Here is a 23,242-nt window from a genome sequence, read left to right on the forward strand (position 1 = left end):
CATTATTTATTGGGATTTAGGGTAACTCTTTAGTAGCCTATAGCCTACTGTGCTGGGTGATCAGCACCTGTCAAAAAAAAAAAAGGGGGTTACATTTTGGAGGCACCGCTGGGATTTTCCTGTTTACCAGAACAAGTAGATCGCTGTGCTTTGCTTAGTGTTTGTGTTGTGTTAGTTATTGCTGTTTGCTGGGCAGTTTTTTTTTTTTTTTTTAAACATGGACCTTAGTCAGGCAGTTGAGTGGAGCCGTGAGGAGAATGTGGAGTTGTGTCATGCCATTTTACTTAGCAGAGTGCCACTGGAGGCCACTGATGATGTGGTTAGCCGTGTGCTCAGCACAGTTAAGGTTCTGGGTAGGACCCGGATATGCGGTCGCCGTGGCGACAAGACTGGTAGGCACCTGTACATTTTAGTCGAGACTTCTGCTGAGTTGGATCAGAGCTCTGTCCCTCCTGAAGTGGGAATTGTAGGTGAGGCAGGTCCATGGGCTGTTCATGTAGTGAGTGGTTTGCTGCCTGCTAGTCCTGTTCTTGAAAGTGATGGATTCGAAGCCAAGCTATTTTCATTATTACAGCAGGAAGGCAAGTCTATGGGTGATGTGAAGGCTGTTTTGGGCACGCAGCCTCCTAAACCTGATGTCAGCATGGATCTTGTGAATGCCATAGGCCAGCTCGTTGATCGCTGTAACCAGGCATCTGTTGATGTGCCTGGCTATAGAAAACTGAGGCTGTTTTCCGGTTTACGGCCCGTTCCCCCAGGCGAGGAAGAATATGAGGCCTGGATGGAGCAGGCTACTCAGATGATTACGGAGTGGCAGTGCAGTGATGCTGCTAAGCGACAGCGCATTGTTGAGAGTTTGCGTGGGCCTGCTGCGGATATAGTAAGGTTTTTGAAAGTCAGTAGCCCATCTGCTACTGCTACTGATTACTTAACCGCTCTTGACACTACTTATGGATCGACTGAGAGTGGGGCAGACCTTATGGCATCGTTTCGCCATACTTTTCAAGAAGATGGTGAGAAACTTTGCTTTCTTGTATCGCTTGGACAAGCTTCTCCACCGTGCTCTTTTGAGAGGAGGGATTGAAGCTGCAGGCCTGAATCGTGCACGTCTGGAGCAGTTGTTCAAGGGTGCTCTCACCACTGACATTGTGGCTTTACGTGTGCGACTTCTGCACACTTTGCAAGCTCCGCCTTCTTTTTCCCAGTTAATGCGAAATGTGAGAGAGGAAGAGCACTGGGTAAGTGCAAGGGAGAGTGCAAAGGTTTCTGTGGCCTCATCTACATTTTGCCAGGTTCCTGTGACTGCTGCTGTCGCTCTTCCTCATGTGCCTGTTACTCCCCTGGTGTCTGAGGTTGACAGTCTGAGGAAAGAGGTCAAGGAGCTGACGTCTTTAGTAACTAAACTTTTGACTGCTACTACCGTGGCTCCTGAAAATCCTCAAGTCTCACAGTTTGGTGTAAGCCACAGCACAGAAACCACAGCCCCAGCTGTTCCCACAAGGGCTGTTTCTTCGAACCTGCCGAAGTCTACGACATCCTCTTCTGTTCCTGCCATTTTTTGTTACAAGTGTGGAGAAGACGGCCACACCAAGCGAGAGTGCACACGTCCTGAGAACTTGAGGGTAGTGAAAATATTCCAAACCACAAGGCATTATGGTAAATGGAGTTAATTACACAGAAAATAGGGCAATCCAATATAGAGTATAAAATACAGTGTTATTTTAGAGGACCTTACACTCGTACAACGAAATTGGACGCCATCCTACCAGTGCAACATCTGCTTATTTTAGATTTCATTATTTATTTTGGTAGTTTCAACTTTCAATAACATACACACTGGTTACATACATATCAGCAAGAAAGACCGAAAAGGATTAGACTGAAGCAAAAGCTTATTGCGTCTACCCTCATCACATTTCATAAATTAATAAATCTTTTTATGCCAAAGGAATTAAGGAAAGAAACAAAAAGGAAAAAAAAAATAGTAACAATAGTATCTGTTACATTTTGTTCAATGCAATTTTACAGCTTTCAATTTCAAATGAACATCAAAACATACATATTGGATTTTGCCATTTTCGTATTCTGTAGCATTACATATCAAGTAGCTGGATCAAATTTAAATCAAACCATTTTTTTTCCAAACATATTTCATATCTCAGTTTTGTATTTACTGATAATCTTATGTTTGTATGCTTTTTTAAGGCCTTTAAGCGTGTTACACAGTTTAATTTCATTTTCAAGACCATGCCATAAATTAACTCCTGTTATAGATATACACCCCTGTTTCACATTTGTTCTGAACTTTGTTTTAACAAACATATGAGTTCCTCTCAACTCATAATGACTCTCTCTGATTTGAAAGAACCTCTGAATACAGTCAGGGATAGTTTTGTTTTTGATTTTAAACATAAATTGAGCAATTTTGTAATCCACAAAATCACGAAATTTAAGGCCATTCAAGTTTATAAACAACTGATTGGTTGGTTCACTATAACATACGTTGTGTATGATCCTAATAGCTCTTTTCTGCAATATGAAGATCGGGTTTGTGATTGTTTTACATGCATTTCCCCAGACCTCCACACAATAAGTTATGTATGGAACAAGCAGAGAATAATTATAAAGTGCGTGCAATGATTTTTGGCTTAGAATGCGTTTAGTTTTATGAAGTATTGCAATAGACTTGAACATTTTACATGTTTAACTTGACAGGCAGTGAACTAAATGTGGCAAATGGGTGTGGAAGGAGAAATCATGAGACGGAGAGCTCCACTTCTGAATATAAAAACGTGTCACTGCATATAATATCGTACAACGAAATCGGATGCCATCCTACCAGTGCAACATCTGCTTATTAAAAATAAAGAAATAAAATGTCCATACAATATATATTAACAACTCAAAAACTCTAAAAAGACATACACGCACAAAACATTCACACACTGCTGTTTTTTTTTTTTAATTGCACGGTCCCTTTAAAACAAGCACTGTTTAGTGCAGTTATGGCTCTTGGGTAGAAGCTCTTTCAGTCTATAGACCCCTTACACTGACATCACATTTACGTTAGCAACGGTCACTACCCTACCCTATACCTGGGGGACAAGCAAACTTTGTTTACATACTGTTCACATACTGAAGCCAAGCAAAGATGTCAGACGTCCGTTGCTGTTGTCTGAAGAAAACTACAGCTAAAAAAGCTCTACTTACGGATTACTTAGATAATCTTAGTTATAAAGAAGTGAAGGATACATGGAAATTAGAGTTTATTAGTGGCTATGATCTGTACAAAATTCCTCAAAACCAATGGAGTGGCGGTGCAGATTTGTGGCCTAGTGTTAGCTACATGTTGGAATGTACTTTCCTTTTCCTGAAGAATCCGGACATGGAAGAACAGTTTTAAAAAAAAAAAAAAAAAACTGCACACCCCAATACATAAACAAGAAAACCTTTGTGTAAAGAATTTTTACCGACATCAGCTTTAGGGAACAGAATGCTGCAAAAGCCTGAGCATTTACTCTCAAAGGACTACTACTTGAACTGTGGGCTAGATGGTATTCCCGGCCCGCCATGTCTCAACAACCTCAAGGACATCAAGTTACAGAGCTATTTGCACTCATTTATACATTGATATTTATGATTAGTTAAAAAAGAAACAAATCTCTGAAGTATTATTATTTGTAAAATAACGTTATCTTGCTCTAGACTTTCAAACAATGTTGTAAGATTTTATTTTAATTTTATCTAATAGTGGATGGTACAATAATTGCAAATGCAAACAGAATCGGCACATTCCAGTTGTAGCTGTAGTCATATAGCTAACTATAATCACCCTTGTAATAATAATTTCAATAAACTGTTCATGTTCAGTTCCCTCTTCATTTATTCTCTATTCAAAAGGCACAACTGAGTCACACAGGTTGATAAGTGTGCAACAGACAGTAACAATTTTATCCAAAATAGTTTTTCCTGCCTTAGTCAATTTATTTCCATTTCACATGCCTGCAGCTGTTGTGAAGTTCAGTGCGTTTGTGTAGAACTCTTTCAAACTGTAGGTTCATTACTACACTCTGGCTTGACATTTTGCACAGGACTGAGTTCCTCTGATAACAGAAGCAAAGCTTCAGCGCTTTTTGCTCTTAATCTTTTGCTCTTTCAGGATGCATCAGGAGCATGTCGCTCCTTGTTGGGTTTAACGAATTATGTCAGCGTTGTTTCGTGCCCAATCTGGGTTTTCCATGTCAAATGAGGAAGTTGGTTCATCTGGAAGAAAATCATTTGATTTTGTCTGAACACTTTCATGAAGAAGCTAATTCAAATGTGAGCAGAAATAAAAGGAGATTCTTAAATCAAATCAAGTTTATTTGTATAGCGCTTTTAATAATAAACATTGTCGCAAAGCAGCTTTACAGAATTTGAACGACTTAAACCATGAGCGAAACACTTCCATACTCTGTTGCGCCTGTCTATTTTTTTAAAAATACATTTTAAATAGTCGCAAATTTCTCTGCAATTTTCAGGGTTAGCTCCTCTCGCTGTATTCTCTTTAACCACTCATTTCTTCATTGTTCTTGAAGCATTTGCTTCTCTTTGTTAACCTTTTTCTTCATAGCAGGGAAATGGTAATATCCTATCTACTCCTCGATTTAAATGATTGGAACAACCAAAAACAGCACAAAAATGAACCATATTTAAGACTGGTTAAGCCTTGCTTACACGAAAACTGGTGTCTTTTCACCTGGGGGTCAATTATCACGTGATGCGTAACGTCATGTGCAAGGGGTCTATTTGTCCATTTCTTAATTGACCTGAACTGCCTGCCCAAGGGCAGCAGTTCAAACAGAGAATTTCTGGGGTGGGACGGATCTTTTAATATACTGAGGGTTCTTTTGAGGCAGCAGGAACTGTAAAGCTCTTCCAGGCAGGGAAGAGGGCATCCGATGATCATCTGGGTGGTGGTGACAACCCTCTGGAGCACTTTTTTCTCTGCTCCTGTGCAGCTGACAAACCACACACTGATGCAGTATGTATGTAAGTATGTTCTCTATGGAGCAACAATAGAAGGACACAAGCAGTTTTTGAGGGAGGTCGTTCATCCTGAGGATCATCAGGAAGTAAAGTCTCTGCTGTGCGTTCTTTATCACTTGTGTGGGATTAGAGCTCCAGGTCAGCTCCTCCTCTATGTGCACCCCAAGGAACCAGAAGTCCAGGATCCTCTCCACATATTGCACACTGATGAGAATAGGCTGAAAGTCCGTTTTCTTTTTCCTGAAGTCTATGATCAGCTCCTTGGTTTTGGTGGTTGAGGAACAGGTTTGTTGTCTCAGCACCACCCAGACAGCTGCTCAGCCTTGTGCTGATAAGCAGACTCCTTCCCCCCAGAGATGAGCCCCACTATGGTAGTATCATCCGCAAATATGATGCCATTACGGGAGCGAGCAGGGTGCAGTTGTAAGTGTCGAAGAACAACTTGTTTAATCCTAGATAAAGCCGTGGCACAGGAGTTATGCTCATATTTACATTGGAATAACATCCATGAAATGCATCAGTCAGGATTTAGACCTCATCATAGCACAGAGACAGCTCTGGTTAAAGTAGTAAACGACCTACTGTTGGTGTCTGATCAGGGCTGTCTCGCTGCTTGTGTTGCTTGACCTTAGTGCAGCATTTGATACCATTGATCATTCCATTCTTCTGGATGGACTAGAAAATGTTGTGGGAGTTAAGGGAACGGCCCTCTCCTGGCTCAGCTCTTATTTAACTGACTGCTAATCAGGTAAATGGTGATTTTTCTAGACATACTGCGCATATATATCCATCAAGGCTTTACATTAGTACCCGCCAAATGCGGGCAAAATTCGGCTTTGGCGGGTAATAACTTTAGTCTCACTAGCCACTTTGGCGGGTGGTTTATTCTGTGGGATGACAATATTTTAATTGTAGTTTTCTCTGAAGGCATCTGATATAACAAACACATTGCAATGTAATATTACACGCCTACAACTCCCATGAGCACCTGCGTAAACATTCTGACAACATGTTAGAATTGTTTAGAACGTTCGTTAACGTCTCAGATAAAATCAAATGATACGGTTAATGAACAAAGCAACAAAGTTGCTGATGACTGACAAGAGCACTGTGTGGCAGCATATAGCTGGGGTTTCAAACCCTGCTGCTCAGGAAAAAAGGGGCAGAAATGAGCAGGGCCGGAGCAGCATTTTAAAATCACCGAGGTCCGTGATGGGCAAAGCGCGCGGTGAAAAATGTTTGCCATATGTAAATAAGAGGGGTGAATTACACCACACAAGAGATCTCATCTCATTATCTCTAGCCACTTTACCCTGTTCTACAGGGTCGCAGGAGCCTATCCCAGCTGACTACAGGCGAAAGGCAGTTTACACCCTGGACAAGTCACCAGGTCATCACATGGCCGACACATAGACACAGACAATCATTCATACTCACATTCACACCTACAGTCAATTTAGAGTCACCAGTTAACCTAACCTGCATGTCTTTGGACTGTGGGGGAAACCGGAGCACCCGGAGGAAACCCACGCGGACACGGGGAGAACATGCAAACTCCGCACAGAAAGGCCCTCGCCAGCCACGGGGCTCGAACCCGGACCTTCTTGCTGTGAGGCAACAGAGCTAACCACTACACCACCGTGCCACCCAGATTGGCTCGTTCACAGCAAAACCATACCATGTACTGCGAAGACTGTAGAAAGTCTGGCAAAGACAGGCACCAGTAATTTTAAGCTCGAAACTATCAAGGACCACAAAAAGTCAAATGCACACATCGGTACTATAACATCAAAACCAGCGAAGACTGCTGGTTCACTACAGGGCAGCATTGCTTTCAGTCCCTGGCTGTCATGAAGTCGGCTGAGCTGGAGAGGATGGAGCTGCCGTTTAGAAACGTTCACGTGATTGGAAAGAAGTTGATCCGCCCCAGCTATCAACTCATGACCTGCTGGAAGCCTCAGGTCACGAAGACCATTTTTCATGGACCATTCACACTCATCTGATGATGAAGAATGTAATGAGGACATTTAATGTCTCTCTCTACACATGTTCTCACACACACACACACACGATTAATAGATAATACATAATAATAATAATAATACACAATACTTGCATATCAAAACATCAAATGTTTTTCAATGATAAATGTTTTGAATTGGACTTTTAATATTAGAATCAGTTCAGTTGTACTGAATGTTACTTTTCATATTATACGATATTTTATATTGTAAGGGGCTCGAATTTGAGTTCAATAAACAGAATACTCTGCTTATATTTTTGTCTGAATTGGTTCCATGTTTTCATATAGGGAGCGACCTTAACAGCACTGAATACTTGAGCGCTACTGTAGAGATACATTATACGCTGCCATTCATGATTAAATCTAGATCTTCCGAACTTTAACGTATCATTGTGAAGAAAAAAAACTGTGATTTCCTGGCAACAAAATTGTGGCTAGTGAAAAGGCTGAATGGTTAGTGACTCAGGAAAACCACTAGCCACACTGGCCGGTGAGCAAAAAAGTTAATGTAAAGCTCTGAGCTGGATAGTACAGTGGTAATGCTCACTGACTACGACGCAGGAGATCGGGGTTCGAATCCCGGTCGGGGCAAAACATCATCCAGTAAGGGTCCTTAGGATATATCAGCCTACCTCAGGAATGAGTGAAGACATAACTGATAGAGTCATACCGGCTCAGACGTCTGCATCAGTTGCTAGGGAACCAGGGCAAACTGATGAGAAATGGGCTCTGGAACAAGACATGGATGGACGAGGACAGAAAATACGGAATTGCTGGAATGCTACTATACAAGCAATCCCAGAGGGGATACATGCAGCGAATGTGGGACCATTGGATACTTCGAAACCCACAATCAAGGCTAACAAAGAAACAGCTATTAGCCCAGTGTTCCAACATCCGTAATCGAAATCTACTATCACAACTAGAGATTAATGAAATACAACAACGATGGCAAGGGGGAGCCAGGAAGACAGGTCAGCGGGGAGATGTCTCATCATCATCCCCACAACCAGAGATTGGGTACCAAGGCCCAACAGGAAGATCGTGACCCAACTGGAAACCTGGAGCCCCCGACGAATACCAAAGCTGAGTTGCCAAGTACCTTCAGAAGATCTACTAGTATGCTGCTCTGAAGACAATCTCAGTGACTGTCCACAAGAACCATCACTGAGACCAACAAGCTGATACACAGTACAGCAACAGTAATCATGGAGATGCTTGGACACAAGGTGGGCTCGGGACAAACAGTATCCATAGAAGAGACGATTAGAGGCCAAGATAAAGGCAGCACGGAGAGAAGTTAGCCAGCTAGCTGAACTACAGAAAGGGAACATGGTGAATAAGGGGGCACCAAGGAAGTACAACTCACTCTCCAAACCAGAGGCACTCGAAACCGCCAAACAGCGACTAACAGCTCTGGCCACCCGGTTGAAGAGATACACCAAGGAGGGAGAGGCCAGGAGAATAAACAAGCTGTTCTCCACTGAACCAGCCAAGGTGTACTCTCAGTGGCAGGGGAACAACAACTGGTCAGACCCACCAAGAGCTGAGGTGGAAAAATACTGGAAAGACATATGGGAAAGAAAGGCATCACACAACACCGATGCCCAATGGTTAGTGGACCTAAGAGCTGACCACAGCAACCTCCCAGAACAAGAACCAGTAACCATCTCAATGGCAGACGTACAAGAAAGAGTGTCAAAGATGAAGAGCTGGACAGCACCAGGCCCCGATATGATCCATACTGGCTGAAGAAGCTAACTGCACTCCATGAACGCCTAGCAGCACAGATGAACCAGCTGCTGAGGGATGGGACCCACCCAGAATGGCTAACCCAAGGCAGGACAGTCCTAATCATGAAGGACCCCCAGAAGGGACCCATCCCATCCAACTACCGGCCAATTACCTGTCTCTGCACAACATGGAAGGCCCTGTCAGGCATCATTGCGGCAAAAATGAGTAAGCATGTGGCTCAATACATGAGCGAGGCACAGAAAGGAATTGGCAGTAACACCAGAGGAGCCAAGCACCAGCTACTGGTCGACAGAACAGTCGCCCGAGACTGTAAGAAGAGACAGACCAACCTGTGCACTGCCTGGATTGACTACAAGAAAGCCTACGACTCAATGCCACACACATGGATACTGGAATGTCTGGAACTGTATAAGATCAACAGGAACTTAAGGACCTTCATCCAGAACTCAATGAAAATGTGGAAGACAACCCTAGAGGCCAACTCAAAACCCATTGCCCAAGTCAACATCAAGTGCGGCATATACCAAGGAGATGCGCTATCACCACTGCTGTTCTGCATAGGCCTGAACCCCCTCAGTCGGATCATCACGAAGAGCGGCTACGGGTACCGATTCCGTAGTGGGGCAACAATCAGCCACCTGCTCTACATGGATGACATCAAGCTGTATGCCAGGAACGAGCGAGAAATAGACTCGCTGATCCACACCACCCGGATCTACAGCGATGACATAGGGATGTCATTCGGATTGGACAAGTGTGGCCGGATGGTCTCAAAGAGAGGCAAGATGATCCGAACTGAGGGGATTGACCTACCAGAGGGCAACATAGGTGATATCCAAGACAGCTACAAGTACCTTGGCATCCCACAGGCTAATGGAAACCATGAAGAGGCCACAAGGAAGTCAACCACAGCCAAATACCTCCAGAGAGTAAGGCAGGTCCTGAAAAGTCAGCTGAATGGTAAGAACAAGGTCCGAGCCATCAACATGTACGCACTACCAGTCATCAGATACCCCGCTGGTATCATAAACTGGCCAAAGGAGGAGATAGAAGCCACAGATATCAAGACTAGAAAGCTCCTCACCATGCATGGAGGGTTCCACCCCAAGTCCAGCACCCTGAGACTATACACTAAGCGGAAAGAGGGAGGCCGAGGGCTAGTGAGCGTCAAGACCACGGTCCAGGATGAAACATCGAAAATCCGAGAATACATCAGAAAGATGGCCCCAAAGGATGAACTGCTAAGTGAATGTCTCAGGCAGCAGAACCCTGATGAGAGCGCAGAGGAGGAGGAGGAACAGACAACCTGGAGGGACAAACCCCTACATGGCATGTACCACCGTCAGATAGAGGAAGTGGCTGATATCAAGAAATCCTACCAGTGGCTGGATAATGCAGGACTGACAGACAGCACAGAGGCACTAATCATGGCAGCACAAGAACAGGCCATAAGCACAAGAGCCATAGAGGCCAGGATCTACAAGAGTAGATCAGACCCAAGATGCAGACTGTGCAAAGAAGCCCCTGAAACAGTCCAGCACATAGTAGCAGGGTGTAAGATGCTAGCTGGATCAGCGTACATGGAGAGGCACAACCAAGTGGCTGGGATAGTATACAGGAACATCTGCAACCAGTATGGAATAGAAGTACCCAAGTCCCAATGGGCCATACCACAGAAGGTGGCTGAGAACAACAGGGCCAAGGTTCTGTGGGACTTCAGCTTCCAGACTGACAAACAGATCCTGGCTAACCAACCAGACATAGTGGTGGTGGACAAAGAGCAGAAGAGGGTGGTGGTGATAGATGTGGCGATCCCAGCTGACGCCAACATCAGGAAGAAGGAACATGAGAAACTTGAGAAGTATCAAGGGTTGAAAGAGCAGCTGGAACGGATGTGGAAGGTCAAGGGTTGCGTGGTCCCCGTGGTAGTGGGGGCACTTGGGGCAGTAACCCCCAAACTGGGAGAGTGGCTCCAGCAAATCCCAGGAACAACATCTGAAGCCTCAGTCCAGAAGAGCGCAGTCCTAGGAACATCGAAGATACTGCGCAGAACCCTCAAACTCCCAGGCCTCTTGTAGAGGACCCGAGCTTGAGGATGACATGGATACCACCCCCCCCGCCGAGGGTGAGAAGGAGATTTTTTTTTTATGTGTGTGTGTGTGTGTGTGTATTTTGTATATTCTTGTGTTTAATTGGGTTTGATAATTATTTATAATAATGTAAAGAGTTCATTTATTAAGTAAAAATCGGAAGAATGATTACAATGTGTGATGTTTATTTATTAAGTCTTCAGTGGGTAGGCGGCCATAAGACCTTTCGTTGAGGGGGGGGATAATTATGGGCCCCAGATCCCCCTTTGCCTAGGGTCCCCAAATAGCTTGAAACGGGCCTGATGATACTATGATTCTCCCCAACATGCTACATTAGATAAGCTAACCCCTTTTATAAAAGATACACACTTATGACATGTAATTGATATATATTTTTTGGGACGCCCGCTCTCTCTCTGCCATGCCGATCCTGTAGGCTGCACTGACTCAACTGAAAACTCCGGTCTTCGAGAAAAGAGATAAAAGCCCGCCCACACTAAAAGCTGATTGGCTTATTTTGCTGAGTAACCCAATCAAGATGCTCTTTGTCTGGCATGCGCTACATGAACAGGCACACAGGCAGTGTTGCCAGATTGGGTGGTTTTAAGTGCATTTTGGCAGGTTTTGAACATATTTTGGGCTGGAAAACGTCAGCAGTATCTGGCAACACTGCACACAGTCTCCCTCGCACACCCCCTCGCGCGCGCTCATTCTAAGATGCGTGATGCAGACCTTAATGTTGCGCGCGCACGCTCTTGCTCGCTTCTATCAATATGCAGGAGACTCACGGAACTTCCGGGAGACTTGGGATGTCTGCGTTATAAGGTGGACCACAGATCGTTAATCATAACCCCCCCCCCAAAAAAAAACAAATTTCTCAACGGATTTACATCGATCTCAAAAACGATCATTTTGGTCTGAAAAAGTCGGAAATCCGCCAATCGGCAGAAAATTCTCATCCCTGGATTTACACCACTACTCCACATATCTGCAAGAGGAAATTGATATTAAATTGGAGCTACCTTCATCTACTCATCATATTTTGTTACATAAAAATATACAATCTTTATAATAAAATTTATGACAAACTCACAACCGAGGAGTCTCCACTGTTCTTGGCTTCTTCTCTGTTCACCGGCTCTCCCTGGCAGGGGCCGAAGTGTGCACCTACTGGAACAGTCTCCCCCTTATTAAACACTCCCAGGCCTGCATCAGGAATACTGGACTTCTGGATTTCTAGCCCAGGAGGAAGTGTTTGTCTGGCTCGGTCAGGGACTCCCATGGGAACAGGAGTATCGGGGATGAAGAGGGGTGGTCCATGAACCTTGCATTTGTTGAGGAAGAAGGATTTGCAAACTTCACAGTCTGGGAGTAGAGAAAACACAACAGGAAGAAATGAGGCCCAAATGTGTGTGTCTATCTAAGACCATATACGGTACATTAGCACTGTATAAAGATTATCCTAAGAAAGCTTGCCAGTAAGGTTCACTGAGCATCTGGTTGAGACTAGGTGTCCATCAGGACTGGGATCAAACAGGACACAACAAAGTACCAGTATTGGCAAAAAATATGGAAACACCTACCAAAATGACAAAACACCACAATTTGACCTTTTGTTCTCAAGTTCTCTTAATAAACTAAACATTTTCATCATAACAATGTTACAAGTAACCAGAGTAAATCATTCTAAAATATTATCAATATTTGGTATGGAACCCCTTGACACTGAAGTGCACTGACATGATTTGGCATGCTATCATAAAGTTTATGAATAAAATCAAGTGGAATTGATCTCCATATATCTTGCAACACTTCCCAGAGCTGTGGCAGGTTTGAAGGAGCCCTTTTCAACTTCTCTCGCTCCATGTAGTTCCAGACTTGCTCAATCATATTCATGTCAGGACTTTGGGCTGGCCAATCAAGAACTGCCAAGCTGCCATCTTGTTCTTTGTTTTGTAAATACTGTTTAACCATCCTGGCTGTGTGTTTTGGGTCATTATCTTGCTGGAAGATAAAAGTTGTTGCCAATGAGAGCTCTTCCAGAAGCCACAGCATGATGGATAAGGATTCGTCTGTACTTGTCAGCAGTGAGGGTCCCATCTATTTTGTAGAGATGACCAACTCCATTGTAGGTGATGGCTCCCCATACTTGCAGGACCCCTCCGCCATGTTTTACTGTGGGAGAAATACAGTTTGCCTTGCATCTCTCTCCCTTTCTGCACCTGACTTAGGCCGAATCCCATTTCACCCCTTGGACGTACCCCTTAGCCCTTCCCCTCCATTTTGCGCGTTCACGTGAAGGGGTAGGGGTGTCCCAATCCCAGTTAACGCGGAGGGGTAGGGGAAGGCGTAGGGCTTCTGTACCCCTCCAAACGGAGATTTTCCTGGAGCAGACTCCGAACGAAGGGGTTTGAGTGATTTCCCACAATGCCATGCGGATTTCAGCGAGATTTCATGCGGATTTCATAAAGATGGCGGTTCCCGCGGGGAAAGATTGTCATAAATGTATTTTCTCCATTATTTACGTGTTTTAAGTTGTTATCCAGAGGAAACACGCCGCTTGATTCGCTTTCGAGCTGAGAATGAGCAGCGATTTCTGAAATCCAAGCTGCTGCTAAAAAGCTTTGGGAGTGAGTATTGTTTTCGGTTGCTTTACTGCGTACGTTTTGTTCTGTTATTCTCGCTTTTATTGTTTACATGAGTGTTCTGACACCTCATTCTGTCGGATGTGGTGCACGAAGCGCCAAAGATATCCCATTCAGTGGTGTTAGTTAACAAATCACACCCTGCCAGCAGAGATTTCTGCCTCTGGCTCTGACTGTAGCGGCTGGTCGCAGCCAATGACGCGTCGCGTTTCGCTAACGTAAACGCTGACGGAGGTACGCGATGATGTATGCGATCGTTGAAGGGCTATCCCAATACGTAAGGGTTGAATTTCAAGCCCTATCCCTTGTAGCTCAGTTTCAAGGGGAAGGGCCAAGGGGAAGGCGGAGGGGAAGGCGGAGGGGTAGGGGTAGAAATTAGAATTGGGATTGGGCCTTACTGTTGCATAGCGTTGCCAAATAATTCAAAATTTCTTCTCATCTGAGAACATGACCCTTTTCCACTGCTCAGAAGTCCAACTCCTGTGAATTTTTGCCCAGTTAAGTCTCTTCTGCTTATTTCCACCTCTCAACAAAAGTTTTGCACACTGACACATGACCTTTGAGGCCTTCTGCTGAGAGCATCTTCCTAACCAGGTGTGGGGAGACATCCTTGCCTGTAGCATCTTGGAGGTCCTGTGCCAGTTCCTTGCTGGATTTCTTCCTCTCTCGTAGGGATGTAGTTTTGAGGTACTGGACATCAGCTTTAGTCAACTTTGTCTTCCTTCCTCTGCCTGAAATGTTCTTGAAGTTCCCAGTCTTCTGGTGATGCTTGAGGCATTTTCAGACAGCACTGTGGGTCACATGCAGTTTCTTTGCTATGGATCATTATGAATGGCCCTCCTCCTGCAAAACTTTCATCCTAATACGCTGCTCTTCTGTAGTTTCTCTCTCTAATGCCATTTCTGCCTGTTGCCTGGCTGTAGTCAGAGGATAAATACTTTTTCTAATGAATTATTTGTAGAGACCACATGATTTAGTTAATGGTTTTCACCTGTGGAATAATTAGCATATCATGGTAGGATTGCCCAACAAGGAGTGATTAAGGTGGTTTTTGGGGCTAAACTAAACAAAAAAAAGAGATACTATTTCCAATATTTTTATGATGTTTATCACACAATGATGGCCAAAACTGCTAGTATTTTCATGGGTAAAGTATAAAATTGTGGTTAAAAGGTGTCTGTATCTTCATAATGTATTTCAGTTGCCTTCAGTGCAGATTCTGATGTCATTTGCATGGATTAAGTATGCAAAAATCGATCTTTTCCTAGGCATTTCCATATTTTGTGCCAGTACTGGATACAAATATGAGTTTTTTTACTTGCTTGTGGGAGTAAACAAATGGTCAGATACAAAGCTTGCAGGGCAAAATAAAACGAATGTTCATTAACATGACTCTGGCACTGCATGATGTATTTACAGTATTCTCTTAGGACTTGCCTGGTCAGGGTTGTTTTAAATTCAGCTACTTATTTGCTTATCTTCTGGGGAACAGAATTTCCCAAATTTGTTATGAAAATCACATGCACGTGCAAACAAAATTAACTGCGGCACGGTGTTGTAGTAGTTAGCACGGTTGCCTCACAGCAAGAAGGTTCTGGGTTCGAACCCAGCGGCCGGCGAGGGCCTTTCTGTGTGGAGTTTGCATGTTCTCCCCATGTCTGTGTGGGTTTCCTCCGGGTGCTCCGGTTTCCCCCACAGTCCAAAGACATGCAGTTAGGTTAACGTGGGGCGGCCTTGGGCTGAGGTGCCCTTGAGCATGGTACCTGATCCCTGACTGCTCCCCGGGCACTCTGGTGTGGCTGCCCACTGCTCTGGGTGTGTGCGCGCGTGTTCACTGCTTCCGATGGGTTAAATGCAGAGGATGAATTTCACTGTGCTTGAAGTGTGCATGTGACAAATAAGTTTCTTCTTCTTCTGTCCACACAGTAAGTAAGAAAGTAAGTAAATAAATAAATAGTCCAACGCAGTCCAACGGGGCGGAGAACTTGCAAAACTTCACACAGACAGCAACCCGAGCTTAAAATCGAATCCAGGACCCCGGAGCTGCGCCACTGTGATGCCCCGAAATCCGTATATTTGGACTCCTGTTTCTCATACCCACTGTCTCTGACTGAACATTCCATTCCAGAGGCATAATGAGGGGCATACTCTCTGTCCCCTATTAAATCGCAGCTGGCTGGGATCTTCTGCGAGCTTATGCATGTGGGGAACAGAGCACATAGCACTGTCCTCCAGGTGTGTTTTGCTATCATGTGACACAGCATGAGCTGCAATTGAAAAAGAGGAGTTTGATGGCTTTACATGTCTTGGAGGAAGTACGTTTTAGCCTTCACTCACATGGTTCGAGAGACCTGGCTAGTGGGTGGATACTAGCAGGTGACCACACTGGACGACAAACGGTTGGAAGAAGGGGGGGGGGGGGGGGAACCTATAATCTTCTAATGTGGTGAAGACGTTACGACACATTTATTTAACATTTATGGAAGGAGACCCAGGTATCAGTCAGTAAATTTCCCCAAGATGGAAGAGTCTTCAGGACAGAGGACTTTCTGCTTTCTGGTTTCTCAGGTCACACGACATCCCACATTTTTTTTTTGTCTCAGAATAAAACACAGGAGTGGCTGGAGAGAATGACAGACATTCTGCAACACTAAATGTAAACAGAAACAAATTAAACATTGAATGTGTCATTCATTAATAAATTAAAAATTGCAATAACAAGCAAATCACTATGGTTTGAGGGGAATCATACATTTTGGGCCATGCTGTAATATGAAAATAAAACCACGCAGCATAGATTTTTTTTTAATACACACCCATCGTGTGATATTCCATGCTTTTTTTGTTCAGGTTAACATCCTCAGTTTATAACAACTAAAGTATTTAAAATAAATAAACAAACAAAGTTTCTCTCACTCCTTGCTACCATGTTACACGCTCTATAAACAAAGTTCATACTTTAATCAATAAAAAATCTAAATTTCAATGTCAAATTTGTTGATTAAAATAAGAGAGACTGAGGCTACATGCCAAAAGTACTGTATTGCACTTTTAGTGCACCAGATTGTGTGCAGGGTAGAATAAACAGTGAGTGTTACTGAGCACCAGAGTGGCCTAATGTCTTACAGAGATAGTCTTTATCATCAGGATCTTCCACTTTAACGGAGAGACCTTCAGGTGGGTTGTCGAGATCGTCTCCATAGCTGTAGATATTCAGCTCCAGCGTCTCCTCTTTCTTCACACAGGCTTCTGAAGTCTCTCCATCCATGGATGTCTCTGTTTTCATGTCCTCACACAGCTAAAGATCAAACAAATCTGTTAGGGCGGGACGGTATCCATCCCACCCAGGAAGATGCTGCTCTCATTTCTCGCAGCGTAGCTCATAGTCTCAGAACAGGCCTAGTTAATCCACGACAATCCAGAGCCAAGGCCAGGGAGCAGACGGACAGGCTAAACCGTCTGTCTGCTACCTGCACAGAGTCATCACACAGGATTCATTACATTGAGACTGTGCCTGTTCCCCGAGCTATACAAAAAAGTAGAAATACTCAGAGTTTGTTCTAATAATCTAATTAATATAAAATTAGATCATACTGACTGTACAGCCGCTGCCAGCACCTTTGACCTACTGTAAAAGGTAAGACTTAAATATTTTCTCTCTTATGTCTGAAGCACGAACTGTTAATGAACTTCTTACTGATCAGCAGTTTAATATACTGTGTTTAAACAGAAACATGGATTAAACCAAAGGAGTCTGCAGCATTAAATGAAACTAGTCCTCCTGGTTGCAGTTATATACACCAGCCTCGTCTAACTGGCAGAGGAGGCATCGTGATTCTTTATAATGATTATCTCGGCATGACACAAAAACCTGGACAGTTAGTATGAAGAACTTCAAACGCATTTGTGGCAGTGGGGGCATGGCTTAGTGTCAGTTTGTGAACGTAGGGCGGGGCCAGGGAAGGTGAGTGGCAAAGTCAATGCACCTGTTGTCAATTAAATGCGCGCGTGTGTGTGTGTGTGTGTGTGTGTGTGTGTGTGTGTGTGTGTGTGTTGCAGTGACTGTGGAGAACAGAAAAAAAGGGAGAGAGCAGAGAGAAGAGATTTCCTCAGACCAAAACACAACTGTGTGTACGCACACGTCTGTGTACCTAAACGGACGTTAAAGCTGAAAAACAACACGAAAATAAAAAAGGTGTGTGAGAACGTCATCTCTCGCCTGCCATGCTTCTGTACTCCATCCACATGAGGGACGTATTAGAGTGGTGCCGAAACCCGGGAGTACAGAAGGGAACCATCACATGAAGTCTTCCTCATTGAAGGATCTCATCCATGCCCTCGCTACTGCCCAGCAGAACCAGAATCAAGCGCTGACCGCTCTCCGGAAGGAACAAGAGCAATGCTTTGAAGCCTTGATACTGGCCCAGCAGGAAGATCGCCAAGCGTTCCGGCATCTGCTTGTGTTGTCGGGGACCTCGACCGCAGCGGACCCTCCCCACAGCACTCTCACAAAGATGGGCCCGTACAACGATCCAGAAGGCTTTAATTGCTCACTTCAAGCCAGCAGCCGAAGTGTGGGGGTGGCCAGTCGAGCAGCATGCCTACTTTTGCTCCTGACTGGCGAGGCACAGCCCGCCACACAGCAGCTCGCCGCCGGCAGCCAGCTCATATACACCGACCTGAAGAGAGTCATCCTGCAGTGTGTCGGCCACTCTCCGGAACAACATCGCCAGTGCTTCTGGACACGGACATTGGAGGAGGTCAGCCGGCCGTTCGCATTCGACCAATAGCGGCTGAGGGTGGAAGACCATGACACCAACAGGATCATCGATCTGGTGACACTGGAACAGTTTATCACTCAACTCCTAGAAGGAACGGCAGACTGGGTCCAGCGCCATCGCTCAGCGTCCCTGGAGCAAGCCATCAAGTTGGTGGAGGGCCATCTGATGCCGGTTCCGACAGCAGGCGGATGGGTCGCCTCTTCTCGTCCCCACCCCATTCCCCCACCACAGAGACGGGGGCTGGCTCCCCACAGCTGGCCCACCGCACCAGTGATGTCCTCCCGTATTCTCCTTCCACGTCTGTGATTGAGGAATCACACAGTGACTGGAGCAGCCCGGTGGTCCTGGTACCCAAGACTGATAGATCGATCCGGTTCTTTGTAAACTATAGGAAAAAGTCAACGTGGTGTCTAAATTCGACACATACCCAATGCCTCGCATTGATGAATTGCTTGATCGGTTAGATGCTGCTCACTTTTATTCGACACTGGAATTAACAAAGGGATATTGGCAGATCCCCTTGACTCCTCTATCCTGAGAGAAAATGGCCTTTTCCACACCGTTTGGATTACACCAGTTTGTCAAGCTTCTTTCTGGGTTATTTGGGGCTCCCGCCACATTCCAGCAGCTCATGGAGAATATCCTCCATCCCCACACTGCCTATGTGGCAATGTACCTTGACGACATTATCACATACAGCAATGATTGGCCTCGGCACCTTGAACACCTTAGGGCTGTCCTAGAGTCACTGAGGCATGTGGGTCTCACAGCTAACCCAAAAAAAAAAAAAAAAACATGCAATTGGGTGGGTGGAAGTACGATATCTGGGTCATGGGCAGGTGTATCCCCAAATTGACAAGACTGCTGCGATTGCGGCTTGCCCGAGGCCCAAGACCAAAAAGGGGGTGAGGCAGTTCCTGGGGCTGGCTGGCTACTATCCTAGGTTCATGCCTAATTATTCAGATTAGAGCCCTGCACTCCCGCGGGAGTCCTGGGGGACCCGCCGCAAAGCAGTGCGGCGGGACAAATTTTGAAAGCTCACTGCGGGTGCGGGCGGGATTGCACATATGTGGCGCGGGTGGGAGCGGTGATAAGCTGCAGTCCCGCTAACTAAAAACGTGTTTGAGATAAAATTTATAAATTATTTATTTATGTCTATCATATATAATTTGTGCTGGATATTTTATTTGGCATTAATAAAAACATTTTAAGATGCCCAAATTTGCAGAGAGTGTCAGATTGCCAGATTGAGTGAGGAATGGAATCTTAAATTTGCCATTGATCACCCTAATGGGAAATCCTTTGATCACTCAAATGACTCGCAGTTCACACCCAGCTAGCAAGAGAACCATGAGTGAAGTGATTTACTGCTTGAGTTAGTCTACAACTCTAATCAGAGAGACAGGTTACACCGTGACGGTAGGCTTGACTCAATGCTATCCCAGAAATCCTTCCTGTAATATGCAAATTTGGCTGTCCAATCAGAGGCGGCCAAATTTGCATATTACAGGAAGGATTTCTGGGATAGCATTGAGTCAAGCCTACCGTCACTGTGTAACCTGTCTCTCTGATTAGAGTTGTAGACTAACTCAAGCAGTAAATCAAGTCACTTCTCTTACTAGCTCTGCTTTGCAATAAAAAACACACACCATTGGTACAAAGCAAGCCCATTCACTTTATGCTGATCAGAGAATTACAATGGTTTCTCATATGATAAAAATGTGTGATTCGCGATTAAATATTTTAATCGCTTGACAGCACCAATTATTATTATTATTATTATTATTATTATTATTAGAGACACTACATGCTGAATTCAGAAACAAGGTAAATAATAAACGTGAACGTGAGCTGTAGATATTTATGCTCAAATCCACTCAAAGTAGGGGGCGGGGCACCATCACGCTGTGTCAAGACAAGAACTTTCCTGAGAAATAACGCGAACGTCTGCATCATGCGGGATTTGCGGGCGGGAGCGGGACAAAATATGGCAGGCACGGGCGGGAGCGGGACTGAAAATCATAATTCTTTGCGGGCGGGAGCGGGACAAAATATGGCAGGCACGGGCGGGAGCGGGACTGAAAATCATAATTCTTTGCGGGCGGGAGCGGGACTGCACAATGCGGGCGGGAGCGGGACTGAAAAATCCGACCAGCGCAGACCTCTAATTCAGATGTCACCAGCCCACTGACTGATCTCACTAAAAAGGGAGCACCAGATCCGGTCCAGTGGACGGAGCAGTGCCAACAGGCTTTCACCAAGGTAAAAGCTGCAGTGTGTGTCGTGGGTGGGGGACTTTTACACTCCCCTGACTTCTCTCTCCCCTTCATTTTACAGACAGACGGCTGGAGGCCGTTTTGTACCAGAAGGTGGAGAGCAAGGAACTGTAAATCAGCTGCAAGCTCTCGATGCGCGAAAGTATGTACAGCACCATTAAAAAGGAGTGCCTGGCCATCAAGTGGGCGGTCCTCACCTTCCAATACTACCTGTTGGGGTGCCCTTTCACTCTCTGTTCGGACCACGTGCCCCTCCAGTGACTCCACCGCATGACGGATGCCAATGTGCGGATCACCCATTGGTATCTCACCCTCCAGGAGGTTACATGGTTACATTCGAGGTGGTCCACAGGCCGGGGCACAGATGGTGGTGGCAGACTTCCTGTTCCATTGAAGGGGGAGTCCACTGCAGGATGGATGGCTCCCCAGCCCGAGTCGACCGGTGGGGGTATGTGGCAGTAGGGACATGGCCTAGCGGCAGTTTGAGAATGGAGGGTGGGTCCAAGGTTTCTTTATTTGTACCATACCATAGGACTGGTAAATTCATTGTGCAGGCAGGAATTCAGCGATCCCAATACAAAATGACAACAGTACACACATCCTAACATATACAATCCTTAAAAGTGTGATCTTTAAAAAGTACTTCATCATCAATTGTTCAGCATGAACAAAATTATTCACCTCTGGGCCTTACTGTTCAGCAATACAATTGCTGTTGGTACAAAGCTCTTTCTGTACTGTTTTGTCCTTCCCTTAGGGACCCCAAAACGATGACCAGAGCAAAGGAGCTGGAACTCACCATGCAAAGGGTGTGAGCCATCTTTAAGAATAGAAGTAGCTTTATGTTGTAACTCTGTCATAAAGGGAAGACATGGTGGGTTGAAGCTTCCCAATTAGCCACCCAACCCATTTATTTGGTTCAGGGAGTTTTTGTCCTGTAGTGACAGATTACCAAACCAAGACACGAAGGCCAAAGATAACAATGACTCAATAAAAGCACGATAAAATAGGGTCAGCATAGTTTTATCAATGTTAAAACGGAACAATTTCCGAACATAAACAACCGCTCTTGCATACTGCTTCGCAGTTCTTGTTAAAAGTCAATTTATCATCAATGACAATCCCAAGATACTTGTAATTATCCACGCGTTCAACAGATTGGCCCTTGATGACTGTGGGATCATGGTTTGGAGTCTGATTTCTAAAAATCAATAATCATGTCCTTTGTTTTGGATGTATTAAGCACCAAGAAAGATAGATCACACCACCTAATAAAATCCTCCAAGACTGGACCATGGCTGTATTCATTATTGCGTAACAAACTTACAATGACGGTATCGTCAGGCAAAGAGAGCTTTTTCTCAGATTTTCTTCTCCTCAAACAACAGTGATTTACACGAAAACAAAATTCTTTCACACTGAGCGCTACAAGGCTCTCATGAAGACATTGACGTAATTTTTTTGTCCCAGTGTAAAAATTGTGGACAACAGAGCCAGTTGAAACCAACTGACATTTCTGATTTTTTCGTCAAAGCACTGTCGGGATTATAATGGGAGTCAATGGAGCAGTTGGGCTGTGAACCTGTCACGTTGAGGCTTCTTGTGCAAAAACTGTAAATCCTATCATTTAGGTAGACACAATGTGTGAATCAAGACAAGTGTGACTCCAACTTTTGAGAAAATTGTGTGGAGTGTGTGAGGGAATTTCCTGTTCTATTATTTCTGATCTATGTATATAGCTTGCTAACGTTAACTTAAGACGCCCATGTCTTACAAAACAGCCTTAGCATTATCCCTGTACACTCAATGACGTGTTAAGTCGAATCTCTCTGGGAACTCTCATCACTGAAATTGGGTACATTTCTTTTCCTTTAGCAATTATTATCCTGTAGGATAAAAAGGGGGGAGAATGTGAGGGAAATTTAGTGGATGAACATTCCTATTCTCTGGGTTTCTGTGTGTAGAGCTCAAGTGGCCTAATATACTGAGAAAGATGTTTTTTCCAATGTTGTAATCGCTTTTCTGTGGCCTTGGTGGTAATGAGCAGGGTGCTTGAGTTCGTCCTAACTACGCATCTTCTCATGATGTAACCACCTTTCCTGACTTCAGTGGTGATAAGCAGGGAGCTTGAGCTCTCCCTAACTTGCATCTGCCTACACGTACCAAAGCATGCCAGGTGCACTCATTAGTAAAACTTCACAGAAAGTCTTGAGCCAATCACGTGAAGACACAAGCAGTGAGCAAATGCCTTCAGAGGATAGATAACATTCCTAAAACACAACTCAGAGTGTGCGTACTCTCGGCATCAGAAGTGGTATCTTCTCTTCTTTCCCTTCCTATTTTATATATCGGTTTATATGATCTACTATAATAAATAACTGAAAAGACGACTGCTAAGCGTTCTGAAGTGTTTATTAGAAATTTCCATTACAGAGAGTGAAATTTGTGGCTGAAAACACAGTTTAAATGAGAAATTTAGAGCTTTTTTTTCAAGCTGTCTACACTCTAACTGGATCACCTTCACTGAAGTGCAACACCATAGACACTCAGTATAAAGTCTGAATTTCTCCAGAATTGATCATGGTAATTGATCTGTGACTGATCAAAAAGTATAGAACCTAGCAAAAAAAGTTGAATGCCAGAT

General features: G+C 44.5%; 1 protein-coding gene across 1 annotated transcript in view; it reads right to left on the reverse strand.

Annotated features, from left to right (window-relative positions):
* Positions 1-23,242, reverse strand: part of LOC132883294 (histone-lysine N-methyltransferase PRDM9-like) — a 74,828-nt gene that overhangs the window by 20,226 nt on the left and 31,360 nt on the right. The window contains exons 15-16 of the mRNA XM_060916730.1: positions 16,668-16,839; positions 11,990-12,261 (exon numbers count right to left, since the gene is read on the reverse strand). Coding sequence (XP_060772713.1) covers positions 11,990-12,261; positions 16,668-16,839 — 444 coding nt within the window. The remainder of the gene's footprint in view (positions 1-11,989; positions 12,262-16,667; positions 16,840-23,242) is intronic.

This window comes from Neoarius graeffei, chromosome 1 (assembly GCF_027579695.1).
Source record: "Neoarius graeffei isolate fNeoGra1 chromosome 1, fNeoGra1.pri, whole genome shotgun sequence".
Classification (NCBI taxonomy): Eukaryota; Metazoa; Chordata; class Actinopteri; order Siluriformes; family Ariidae; genus Neoarius; species Neoarius graeffei.